This window comes from Panthera pardus, unplaced genomic scaffold, assembly GCF_024362965.1.
Source record: "Panthera pardus isolate Hobbes unplaced genomic scaffold, ASM2436296v1 HiC_scaffold_16, whole genome shotgun sequence".
In the NCBI taxonomy this organism is placed as follows: domain Eukaryota; kingdom Metazoa; phylum Chordata; class Mammalia; order Carnivora; family Felidae; genus Panthera; species Panthera pardus.
The window spans coordinates 11372997-11386335 of record NW_026526721.1 but is presented as its reverse complement, the minus strand read 5'-3'; the positions used below and the strand labels follow the sequence as shown (position 1 = coordinate 11386335).

Sequence of the window (13339 nt, the reverse complement as noted above, 5' to 3'; positions counted from 1 at the left end):
ATGGTTTTATGTTACAGTTTTTAAAAAGATAATAAATGCCTCACCCTGCCTTTCCAGCCTCACCTCCTCCTCCACCCCTCCATGAAACTAGGCCGCACGCACCCCGGAATGGTGCTCCACTTCCTGGACCCTTGGCCATGTACCACCTCGAGGCCTCTGCCCGTGCTGTGCCCTCGGCCCAGAGCGCTCTTCCTCCGAAGCCCTAGCCCGCAAAATCCTTGTCGTCCTGCAGGGCCCGACTCCAGTGCTGCCTCCTCTGTGAAATGTTCCCTGTTGCCCTCAGGCACAAGCCATTCCTCTTTTCTCTCTGTTCCCACAGCGAATAGCTGGAGCCTCTTTGTAGTCGATTTCATTCTGACAGGTGGTACACGTCCCTGTGTGTATATCTCTCTCTTTCCTGTTAATTGTGACGTCTTTGCTAATAATATCATACTGACCTTTTAGTGTAGTTCTTTACGGTTAATAAAGTCTTTTACCCTAAATTATTTTGAGGAGGCAGAGGTGGCACTTTATTCATCTTTGTAACCCCACGTGGCCTTTGCGTGTAGATGTTTGTGATGGATTACCGTCGAGCTATGCCAGCCAAGCCGCTGCGTCTCTAAAAAGGAGCTAAAACAAGCATAGTCCAACGCAGGGCATCTTTTCCTGTGCCCACCCAGACGAAGATATCAGTTAATTATCCTTTGAGGCTCTGTAAGATTTCTGCTCCGGTATTGATTAATCTTTCACCAAACACTGGAAATGGGGGAGGGGGGCCCTGGGCAACTTGGGGGGTTAAAATAGAACCAAATGTGAAAGGCACACAGCCAGGTGCCACAAAACAAATACGACCTCCTGGCTTGTTCAGCTAGGGGGCTCTGGATGGCCACACAATGGCTTGGGGGTAGGTTGGCAGGTTTTCGCCTCTCCTTTTGAAACTAAGTGATCACTAAGAGACGGTGAAGCATCCAGCCCCCATGCGGCACTGAAGCAGGGTCCTTTGTGGCTGTGTGTGTGCTGTGCCCATGTACACCTCCTGGAAAGGAGCGTCCGTGCCAGTGTTCGTGTGCCCTGAATTGCTAACAGATCGCAGAGTAATGAGAGGTCCTTTATGTATTTCCACACAAGGGTGAGAAGGTGGAGGGGCTACAAGCGCAAGCCCTGTATCCTTGGAGAGCCAAAAAAGACAACCACTTAAATTTTAACAAAAACGATGTCATCACCGTCCTGGAACAGCAAGACATGTGGTGGTTTGGAGAAGTTCAAGGTCAGAAGGGTTGGTTCCCCAAGTCTTACGTGAAACTCATTTCAGGGCCCATAAGGAAATCTACAAGGTATTTGTGTGTTTATCTGCTTCTATTAGATGAAAACAATGTTAGGCATGAAGTTACTGCTTGCATTAGTTAAGATTCACAGATAGGGCTGCGGGATTATTTTGTCTTCTGGGTCTTTTAACTGCAAAAGTTAAGAGTACGCAGCCACAGAAGGCAGCCTCTTGACAGATAAATGTCATAGTTTTTTCTTCCCTTGTGGAAGCCTGTATGTCTCGTTTTTCACTGACTTCTGTAAGAGGGACTTCTACGCCAAGACCTTGAACATTCTTGCGGATTTGTTGGCAGATAATGCCTCTCCTCATGCTTAGTACCCAGTCCTGGGCCAGGTGCACATGAGTACCCACAGGCCCAAAGCATTTGGGGAAACAGTGGAAAGAATGAACTATCTTTTTTTGTTAGGAACCTTATGGCATGGACCCTTTAACATAAAGAATGTTTAATTATTGTGTTCATGTAGGTGTTCAAAGCAAATAATGAGCTTTAAGAAGATTTTAAAAAATAGTAAAAATACTGGACAAGCATCTATCATTCAAGCTTTGAAATAGACCAGTATACCCTGACTGTGCACCCAGCCTTGCAAGTGCTGAAACACAAGAGTGTGAGCCTAGAATCATGCCTTGTGCACCTTGTGTATTTTAACTTAGCCCAAGAGCAACGGTCTCAGCTGTAGATTGCTCAAAGTTTAAACGTTAAACAGCTTAAAAAGAAAAATAAAAAGGAAAATCAATGTCATTTGTATGATTTTCTTTGAAGGTAAACATTAAACTCCTTTCTCCCCCAACCTCTTTCAGCATCGATTCCGGTTCTTCGGAAAGTCCCGCTAGTCTAAAGAGAGTAGCGTCTCCAGCAGCCAAGCCAGCCGTTTCGGGAGAAGGTGAGAACCTGAGTCCAATTATGTTCTTTAGAAGGGTCGAGGGGATCACATACTATAAACTGTAAATGTTTGAAAGAGACTGGATTTCACTTTAAAATAGATCGCATTAATTTATGTTCAGTGTATTCAACTCCGAGGTAAAATGAAAGGTGAAGATCTTTACAAAAGCAAAGGACTTTCAAAATAGTATCAGATATATTAATCATAAAAACTGAATCTTCTAATTCTATTTGATTCTGAGCCCTTTGACTTTTGAAAGAGGCCCATCAGCACGACTAGGGATCAAGTTTTGTGAGCATCTCTGTCGCTGAATTGTGGTCATTGCTGCCCTTGATATAGTCTGTTCCTCCCTGACTCGTAGATAAATGTTTTGTTTTAAAACTGTAACTGCACAGTCAAGGAAAGCTGTCTGTCACAGCAACCTCAAAGCCATCTTCTACTACCTCAAATGAAAGCGAGAAGTTCAATTTTTCTGTTCCTTGTAAATATCCACACCAGATGATTTAGGCCTAAAAAATTCATCTTGAGTGCTTATTACACTATTAATTAGTTGCTTTATTTCCTGGTCTTTACCCCATGAAATAATTCTAAGGATTGGATATGCCGATATATGGGATGGATTTTAAAAGGAACAAAACCCACATGATCCAGGCTCTCGTGGTAAAAATCTTATGTCTTTTCTACATTCAGTGTAGCCATTATCGTAGTCTTCATTGAAGAATGCTGCCCACGCTTCACACGCTTTCCACCACAAGTCTGAACAGTGTTGGTAGCTAGCAGATGTCTGCCCAGTTGCATACTAATTTTTCATGGGTTCCTCGAATAAGTTATATGAAGATAGAGCGTTCTCTCTAGTTTGTTTGCCATCATGAGATTGTTGCATTCCTTAGAAAGCTTGCCTTGTGAAAAAGAGTTATTAAAACAATTTTTTCAGTGGAGGCAGCAAGGAATAAGGTTTAGTGGTATTTCAGACTCACGGTAACACGATTACTTTTTCAAAGGGAATTTTCGAAGCAAAAATGTTTATAAGTTTCTAGGTATAGCGGTAAAACCTCATTACTACTGAATAAATCCAACATTTTGTTGCGTCCATTTGTCACCATCTCCACCAAAACAATCATTGGCATAGTTCTATCCATATACATTCTTATCAATCATCTTAATGAGTTTTTTATCCGCTGTGAGCAGAACAAGGCAAAAAAAGCTCTTTTTTAAACATAGCATGTACAGTCAGTATTGTATAAAGCAAATCATGATTCCACCCAAACTCAGTGTGTTATATCTAGTTAAGTCTCATCAGAAGGCCAAAGTTGATACCCTGGCTCTTCACCTAGTAGCCATGTAACTTTGGTCCTGCCTCCACTTCCTCATCTGTAAAGTGGGCGTAAGGACTGCCCCTTCAGGTAGGAAACCATTACAGGATAAGGAGACGATTTGTGTAAAGCATTTAGGAGAAAGGTCAGTAGGTATCTGCTACTGTTACTTCCTGTTTGCTTCAGTCTCTGGATGGTCAACACAGAGTCCCTTAATGCAGCAAGCATGCTCATGCACGAGCAGTGTTGATGAATGCTGATTTGTTTTGAAACCTGTGCAGAGGCCTCATCCCTTGAGGCCCCACTATATAGGTCACAGGTGAGCCAACACATTGTTTAAAGTTGAGTAACAGAAGAGAAATTCTAATCTTAGGTGACAATGACTACATCCCTTGTGAGGTGACTTAGGTGCGTTAGGAAATTCTAGGAGAGACTGAGGGCATTCAGGAGCCATGCGGGAGCACTTGGCATTTGAAGTTCTGAGAAAAGCTATTTACATATAATAACGGGCCCCTTATTAATACTGAACTAAAGGTAATCCCATTTCAAGTAAACCATAAACCAGGTTAGATTGTCCATTGGCACAGCTCTTAGAATATACCGGCATGCGAACGGCCAGTGCCCTGTGTTAAAACGTCTCTAGAGGAGGGTCTGAGGGCCACTGTGTGGCCACCGTCCTGGCTCCCAGCTCTCACGGAGCCCTGCGGGAGCCTCAGATTCCTGGGTACGTAGCAGGGCAAGCAATGCCACAGTCTTTGCAGTCTCCTTGGTATCCCGTAGTGCAGCAGCAAGTTCAGCCAGAGTTCATGCTTCTGAAGTTTCTTAAACATTTTGCAAGTGACTTCAAAATGCGGATCTGTTTTTGAGCAAGTGACTTTTCAGTGCAAGAATCACTGGGGAAAGTCTGGATTTGCCAGGGATCCTATCTTACATGGCCAAACACGAGCAAGGGAGCAGGGAACAGAGCAAAATGAAAAGGGAAAGGCCAGAACATTGAGAAACCAGAAAAAGGAATATATTAGTGAAAAAAAGAATGTCCTTAGCAAAACTGCCAGACTTTGATTTCCGTGTGTGGGAAATCATTTTTCCACGTTTTCACTGTGGAGGTGGGTGTTAGCAGCACTGGAGGACTAAAGACAGAGAGTCTTCTGTTCTCCCTCGCACATTTGGATGACCTTGTGTCTGCCGTGGGGTCCGTGCTCGCCAGCAGTTCGCAGGTCAGCACGGCTGAATTTGAGGCCGCCCTTGGAGGGCTCTCCCACGTTGTAGAGCTGCCCATGTTAGCACACGCATTAGGGTGTTTGTGTTTTTTTGTGTTTGTTACAGCTTTCATTAGTACCTCCCGCAGAGGCCCTTATAATTAGCCAAAAGGATTCCTCCATACTAAATTTCTGCCTAGTAATTAACAGTAGGCTGTGAATTTAAGGGCTCCACGTGAAGGTTTAGTGAGAAACCTGCATCATCCATCATAAAAATGAACTTTCTGGGTAAAAGGTGATTTAAAAAAAAAAAAAAAGCCTTTAAAAACATACACAAAAGGCCTAGGATACGATGAAGAAAAAAGTAGAAGCGAGAAACTTAGGTCCGTCTTTCTATAAATCTTACTCTGTACCTAGTGTAGGGTCTAGAATTTTGCGCCTGGTGATCTTTCGGAGAGTGTGATTTGGTTTCTAAGCCTTAGTAAAATCAACTGTTTGTCCTCCAAAAAGAAAAATTTCCTCTGGAATGCACACCCTTCACATTCAAGGGGGTAAAGAACATTGACTCTTATTTTTTTAAGACTTGAATCATAAAATGTAAGAAACTGAGATTTATTTTCAGCTCGTTCAGAAAGGCTTGCCTGTTTTCTGGGATTGAGTAGACATTACTCTCACTGTCAGTCCGCTACCTGTTTATGCACTTGAATGACAAGTAGGTGCCCATTTTTAACGAAATAGTATACATCTTTTCTTTTGTGTTTTAACAGCTTCCTCCCATCTGTGTGTATGGCACAAAAGGGCATAAGTTTTCACTTGGGCACTTGAATAATGAAAAGAACTGTGTCTAATTTACATGCAGGATATACTGTATCTAAAAATTTTCCAAAATTGTGACTTGATACCCTCAAAATGGAAGTACAGACATTTGATGTGTGTACAAGATCCGGTGTGCTGGTGCATCTAAACCAGCACTCAGCACGACACGGGTACTCAGTAAATGTTAAAAGTAAACGTAAAAACCATTTTCACTCAAAATCATGACATCAAATGGTAGCTCACTCTTGGTACTCAGTGTCGGTAAACATGCGGTCGGCTCTTTGGTTCCCGTGGCTGGGTCTTCCCAGGAATTGTCTCCCTGTCTACAGTTAACTGAATTTTTATGTGCAACTTGGGAATTTAGAGCCCAGGGTGTTCTGCAACTCTGTTTTATCTGTGACTAGCCTTTCTCTTGAATGGATCTTACCCTAACTTCCTTATTCATAAACTTGCATTTGCAAAGCTGTCTGGGATTTCTGTAAACAATCAAGCTCTCTCCGTATCTCAATATTTCTCCCCACCAGAATTTATTGCCATGTACACTTACGAGAGTTCTGAGCAAGGCGATTTAACCTTTCAGCAAGGGGATGTGATTTTGGTTACCAAGAAAGATGGTGACTGGTGGACAGGAACAGTGGGCGACAAGTCTGGAGTCTTCCCTTCTAACTATGTGAGGCTTAAAGATTCAGAGGTAAACCCACATTCACTGTTTCCTCCCCCTTTCGGTGCGGTGATTCTCTTTGCAGGGAGTCACGATATTGGACGGTGGAACACGTTGATGGGTTTTGCTAAAGTTCTGGGACGTTGACAGCAAATACAGTGACCTGTAATTGTTTCAACTTGTCATTTGGTGCCGCGGGGTTCCCACGAGCAGAAGAACCCCCTGGGACTAAGTGGAGATTGCATATAAGGAGGCTGGTCTGCGTCACCTGGGTTAATGTTCAGTATTCACCTCTGTTCCTACATGTGACTGACTTAGGATTTGGAGTAAACATTCTTGATCAGGTCTTCACGAGCACTGATCTGGGGTACCCGAAGGAAAACACACAGCAGTATTTTGCCCATGTCAACAAAAGAATGGGGGTGATACTGGCCCTAGAACATTGGGCAGTAGAGAGTTTCCAAAATTTATATTTTGCCTACACATTAGGGAGACACAAGATCTAAGAGATCGATACACTTTTGGCTAAGCCTTAAGGTCTCAGACCCATTGATCAGGGCCTGAATATGTTCTAAATGCTGTTGTCCTTATAAATCAGAAATGGCTCCCATTGTTGTTACATGGGGCCCTAAAAATTCAGTTGCATAACAAGTGGTCTTGAAGTGGTGCGAGTTTAACGGAATGGGGTGGGCCTCCAGAGTACTGGAAGCCTAGCTTTGTAGGGGCCAGTGTCAAGTTAGTGGAGAATTTCAGGGTAAACCAGTGTACTCATTTAACAGAGAGCCATTGCACATAAATAAACCAACAAGAACTGGCTTTCCCCCACCCCACCCCCTGCCCCCACCCCCACACCTCCTTTCTCAGGTGTAAGCCAGTGGACAGAGTTCCTCTCTCATTTGAATGCCAGTCTCAGGGTGTAAAATCGGGCTTGGTCCACAGGCCCCGTGTGTGCAACTGCTTTGGAAGCCGGGAGCCTGGCCCCACACTGCAGCCTGTTCATGGGCCTTCTTCCCTGCAGTTCCCAGGAGCACTTTGTATTTTGCTCGAGTTTTGTTTTTTCAGGGAGTGTCATTTTTGCTGTTTGGGGTTTTTTGTTTTTGTTTTGTTTTTTCTTGCTGTGGTCTTGAAAGCAGCTTATTGAAACACCCAGGAGGGGTTTGCAGGCATTTGCCTACCCCTGGAGAATATGGCAGAAGCCAGGTAGACAGTACTTCTGTTCAAGAGGACAGCCAGCGAATTGTCCTCCTCAGACCTGGAGAGGGGAGAGTTAGGCTTTTCTCCAGGCTTCCAGTTGGATCCAGTAAGAATCCTACAGATGGTATTTCAGGGGCACAGGGGAAAAAGTACAACTGAACTCAATTTCTGTTACTAGGCGTGAAGACATTTCAAGTTGGTTCAATTAAAAGACAAAAGCCATTACTTATATTTTACTTTGATAAATTATAGTCTTCTATTAAAAAAAAAACATCTGAAATCAATAAGTGAAAGAAAAAAAAACTGACATTTTTAAAGGTAAGCTGAGTTGTAAGGTGCTTTTTAACCACAGTCTTAAATTATGAGCCACAGAAGAACTAACAGCGCTAAAGATTTTGGACAAACATTGAGTGAGCTACATTATTTCATAATGATGAAAACATCGAAAAAGTCAGCTCTTTCATTTTCCTTGGACACGGAGTTCAGTGTATAAGGAAAATTTCCTGCTAAAACCAGACCCAGCCTCAGATACCAGAATTGCCCTCTGGGCATGGGAGTGTCTGTCCTATCCTGGCTTTTCCCTTCTCTGTAAGGGAAGGTCTGGGGCACATGGCCTGGGGCGGCTTTTCTCCTGCATTCTTGAGGGGTGCCAGGACAGAACCTGATCTCCTGAGTTGTCTCAGCTTCTGTGCGGCTGTCATGTTAAACAAGGAGCGCACTGGGGCGCCCCTGGCTGGCTCAGTGGCTCTTGATCTTGGGGTCGTGAGTTCAAGCCCCATGTTGGGTGGAGAGCCTACTTTAAAAAAAAGTGGGGGAGCACACTCAAGCCACTTGGACTCTATCATTGGGTGCTGCCAATTGCATTGTTCCTTTTATGGACTATAGAGAGCGTGTTACAAGCCTGTACTGGGAAAGTAACTGGTCATTTGGAATCTTATTTCATTAATATTCCTTTATTTTGATACGCAGCGTATAAAAATAGGAAAGGAGATTGGTATTATACATCTTGATAATACAGAAATCATAATCAGTGTGAAACTTGTAACTCAAACTTTCCCTGGTAAATGGTTATTAAATTTCAGTGACCCAAATAAAGAGACTATGATACGTTAGATAAATGACATGTTTTTATTCTTACAGTAACTGTCATTTACTTTATTAAGCCTTTTGTTTTGTTTTGTTTTGTTTTGTTTTGTTTTGATTGGAAAACTTAATTTACTGGCAGATAGGGACTCGAGGACGAAAATCAATTCAGAATAAAGCACTTTGTAATGACAGATTACAGTCTGGCCCCTGTCCTGACTCGAGGTCTCTGTTGGCTTGTTCAGCTGGTTTAAAATTCCATGAGTATCCATAAAGGAATTCAACCCCAGAGCACTTTTGGAACAATTAGTAGTTGCAAAAAAAAAAAAAAAAAAAAGTATGGTCTGTTTCTATGGATTGTACATCCAGCATTGATAGAGGAATTTCAGTGTTAAGCAGTGTAAGATTTGAGCGGAAGGGATACACAGGAAAGGGGCTGCCTCTTTGGATAAAGATGTCAGTGGGATGGGGGAAGGTGTGTTTGAATTGCCACTGTACTGTTTCCGTTGTTAAAAAAAGAAACCTCTAAAAAATGTGGCAAAATATTAATATTTTATGTAGCAAATCTGGATTTCGGGCTCCTAGATGTTCACAGCCCGTATAGTTTTTGTGTGTGAAATATTGAATAACCATTTGAATACAAGCAGGAGCTCAGTGTTTAGGACACAGACTAACAGTCTTCCTCGCCTGGCACCCCCTGTTTGGTTTGACCCAGGGACAGTATGCTATATACAGACAGAACTTGAGCCCACTGGGATCCTACAGTGCCACATACTTTGCTCCCTTTTCCCTAAAGAAGAGGGTAAAAGCTGTGTGTTTTAAAGTACTTATTTTGTCCCATGGTTTCCTGGTACCCATCTGATGTCAGGAGATACAGTGCTGCTGCGTTTCCCCAGAATGAACAGGGGGCTTTAGGGGCTCGAGCGGGCTTGTGTCATCGTTGATCGTTTTTTAAGTTGCATGACCAAAACTCTGCAGTATGCAAATGAGACCTTTTGCTCTGTTTTAAGGGCTCTGGAACTGCTGGGAAAACAGGGAGTTTAGGAAAAAAACCTGGTAAGTTACAAACCCTGATGCTTCTTTTTCAATGTTTTGAATGTAATTGACAGTTTCTCCTGCATCTTTGTTCATTAGAGGCCAGAAGCCTAAAAAGAAAGACAGAAGGACCTTTCCAAGGAGTGGTTGGGGTAGATCCTTTTCTTGAAATCCGTTAATAACGTATACACGGTTATGCAGTATGGCTATTGCTTCACACATGGGGAGCAGGGACATTGCTAGACAGAACGTTCTTGGGTTGTGAAGAAGTAAGTCAGGCAGTGTGGTGGGAAGTTGTAATTCATGGAGCTGTACGATTTGGGCTCAGCCGCTGCTTCATCACCCTCTTGGTAGGTCCAGGACACTCTTTTCCTCTCCTGACAGCACAATCCGTCCCACGACATAAGTAGTGGAGAAGAGTCAAAGAGCAGCAAAGCACAGGTCCCTTTAATTTGGAAGCCCATGGGTTGCTTTGCCTCAGGTACACATTGAAGGCACAAAATTATAGCCATCCGTCCGAACTCAGGACTTTAGTTTATGTAAACAAACTCACATGTGCTACAAAGAGCACCGTGAAAGAGAGGAGAAAGAAACAGATGTGAAATAATACGGTTTGTATGGCACGCCTTCCTCACTTAGGTCATCTGGGCGTTTTTGCCGTGAGGTTCTGTAGGAAATGGTGGGTTGAAGAGTTCCTGCCAGGCTGAGGGGATCTGGTGCTTCTGCGTGTCGTGGTCCGCCCCAGACAGGTTTACCCGGAAAAGTGGGCTCTCAAGTTGCCGTAGGATTTTAGTCAGACTCCAGATACTGGAACACCTGAGTCAAATCTGTGTTTTAACTGTGAGCGTTTTACCTTTTGGATTGCCGTTCCAAAGGGTCTAGATGGGCTTAACGTTATCCTAAAACCAACGAGCTGCTCAGGGACACAAAAGACAGAAAAGAATGCTGGGGCAGATTGCTGGCTGTGCATATGCCAGGTCCTTTGAGGAGCGGGAAAATCTGAGGCCAAATAGGACACTAATTGGGACTCTCTCCAAACCAAAAACTCTTGGAATCTACAGCTAGTCCTTGGTGAGTTATGGGAGAATTCTTACCCCAACACAGATTTCCCAGCGAGGGCTGGGGCCAAGGTGTGTAAGCTGGCCTCCGTCTTGCTTCCCCTGATCTCCCTGAAGCATCTGGCAGGGCCAGACCTGCCCCCTGACAGCCTGGCGCTCCTAGCATGGTGGCCGGAGGCTGGTGGCAGAACAGGGTCATGGAGGGCTTGTTGCTACTGTGCCTTTTAGAGAAGGGGGAAATACCTGTCAGAGGGGGAGCCTTTTTACCTCTTGCCTTTCTTTCTGTCTGTCTTTCTTTACCTCATTCCTTCTTTCTGTCAAGATCTGTTATGACGGGGAGAGAGCACAGAGGAATAGAACAGTTTGTTCCTCACTGCTTCGAGAAGTTCCGAAAGCAGTCACTGTGGATACGCCAGAATTTAGTCAGAGAAGGATTTTGTCTTTTCGTACTCGACCTCCTGTGCCAGTAGAAATGTACTCTTCAGAGCCTGGTCTGTGGTGCTGCTGGAATTTTCCCCATGAGATTTTTAACATTCAGGGAAAGTACAGAACTGTTGACGTTTTTTGTTTTTTGTTTTTTTTTCCGTGCTGAACTGTTTATTCATAAAATTCCCCTCTTAACGCCAGATCCTTTTTTTTTTTCTAACTCGAAATAAAAAGATATAAACGCACACTGACATGATTCCTACCTGATATTCAGGGATCACCCTCAAAATGTGAGCCACAAAGAAAATGGTCACGTGGGTGGGGCTGAGCGTCTAAAGCCACAACATGTAAATCAGCTAGTGCCACGCTCCCAAAAGTTTCTGGAGAAAATAGGATTTCTCTGTTTACTTACTTGGCCGGTGGGAAAGCTCCACGTGAGTTCCTTCATTCACTTAACAACCCTCGAGTGAACTGTGTGCTACGGGGTGGAAGGCGGGCTGGGGAGGAAGGAGGCCCAGCTGCTGGCGACAGGGCATTCGCAGTAATTGCGGGCGGGGCTGGGACAGAAGGTGCCGGAATTGGGCACAGGAGTGGGGTTCGCGGAGGGAAGTTGGTCAGTGAGTTCTGAGAGATGATGAGGAAGTCCTACAGCAGCACCAAAAGGCCACCCGAGTCCTGGATTGCTGCCTTTGGATTGGAGGTCATGGAATGGGGGGTGACTGAGTGGGCCATCTTCATTTAGTAGAAAGCCAGCCCAGTGCAGTGGCTTTGATGATGTTAATCTGTGAACCCGGGAGGTGGCTGTGTCTTCCTAGGAGCTCTTCTTCTGACCATAACGCTGCGCTGCGCTGTTTGGTCTTGTTTTCCAGAAATCGCACAGGTGATTGCCTGCTACACTGCCACGGGTCCGGAGCAGCTCACCCTGGCCCCTGGTCAGCTGATTTTGATCCGAAAAAAGAACCCAGGTGGATGGTGGGAAGGAGAGCTGCAAGTTAGTGTCTTTTCCTTGTGTTTAAAATCCTCTGTCCAAAGTTGAATGTGCAAAATCTCAAAGGGATACAATTTCATCGCAAAGGACAGCTAACCCCGCACCGCCTCGTCCTGCGTGTGGATATCGGGAGAGTGCACACCATCGGAACCTATGTGTTTGTTTTCTGAGCTTCGGACAGCCAGTGGCAGAGTTGTGAGAGCTAAGGATTCATTGAAAGACTTATCCAAATTTGTTTTGACCCCTGAGTTCAGATAGTGAGGGTTGGTAGCATGAGAAATCATGATGAGGGACGCCTGCAGTGACATCTCAAGTGTCATGGCATTATAGAAGCAGAGCTCATCATCGGTAGCAGTATAAGGTGTGATACGAAAGCCACATCTGTACAACACAACGTATTTAGACCCGTGTGTGTGTGCGTGTGCCTGTGTCTTCAATTCACCGTTTTGTCAAGGCCAGGGAGGGCAAGGTCTGTATATTGTGGTGAGCTGTGCATATGGGGCAGCAAGTTAAGAAATCAAGTGCCAGCAGAGTGCGGGGTGAGCCAGAGGACTAGAGAAACGTGTCTTGGGTGGAATGAAAAGCTTGCCTGGAGTAGAGCCAGAGGTTAAACTCGTCTCGGGCAGCTGGCTGGTGGGCAGCCATAAAACCCGTCCAGCAGGGCTGACCACACTGACCTTACAGGCTCAGGAATCTGACCTTGACCTCTGGGGTCTCGGGACCCACTCCTCTTTGTACTGTTGTGCTGGTGTCGCCTCAGGCTGCCCCCAGGTGCTCCTCTTCCCTTCTCAGCCGCTCCCCTATTCATCTTCCCAACCATCGGCGACATCTCCGTTCCAGCCCCATTTCATTTGGTGGTTTGCTCTCTTGAAAACAGGTGACTCCCCTAGACTCTCTTAGCCTCACTGAGAGTAACGTGCCCCACCCGTGGTTGTCTCCCAGCCCTCCCCCAACCCGCCAGAGCTTGCCATATCCCACCTCCCCCAGAAGCTTTGTGGCCATCCCACCAGCAGCAACCTCTTCTTCCCCTGAATGATGGTGGGGTCCCGATGCCCACACCACTCTTGGTATTTAATACTGATGTTGATGTCATTACTTAGCTTTTCACACACATTTCTCACGTCTGCATGTAGGTTATCAGCTTTCTGAAAGCAGTAACCATAGTTTTTCATCCTCACATTCCTAGCACCTTGCTCAGAAGAGAGTTTTGAACCGTTCTGGCAATCCACAGTAAAGTGGGTGAATTGCCGTGCACGGAGGGCTTCTGGCACTTTCACTGGATACACACATGAAGAAATTGCCAGTGAGCTCTGTGTTCCGTCCTTGTGAAGCTGCAGGGGCATGGCAGAGTCGTTGCAAGCCATGTGGTGGGTACTGGA

At 44.9% G+C, this 13339-nt stretch overlaps 1 protein-coding gene across 6 annotated transcripts in view; it reads left to right on the top strand.

The window, feature by feature from the left end:
• ITSN1 (intersectin 1) overlaps positions 1-13339 on the top strand; it is a 219024-nt gene that overhangs the window by 153148 nt on the left and 52537 nt on the right. For 4 of the 6 annotated variants that reach the window (XM_019420249.2, XM_019420248.2, XM_019420253.2 and 1 more), the window contains 5 exons: positions 1108-1313; positions 2105-2187; positions 6040-6206; positions 9464-9509; positions 11842-11963. In XM_019420249.2, the coding sequence (XP_019275794.1) occupies positions 1108-1313; positions 2105-2187; positions 6040-6206; positions 9464-9509; positions 11842-11963 (624 nt within the window). The remainder of the gene's footprint in view (positions 1-1107; positions 1314-2104; positions 2188-6039; positions 6207-9463; positions 9510-11841; positions 11964-13339) is intronic. The other 2 variants (XM_019420251.2, XM_019420250.2) reach the window with 1 other exon arrangement.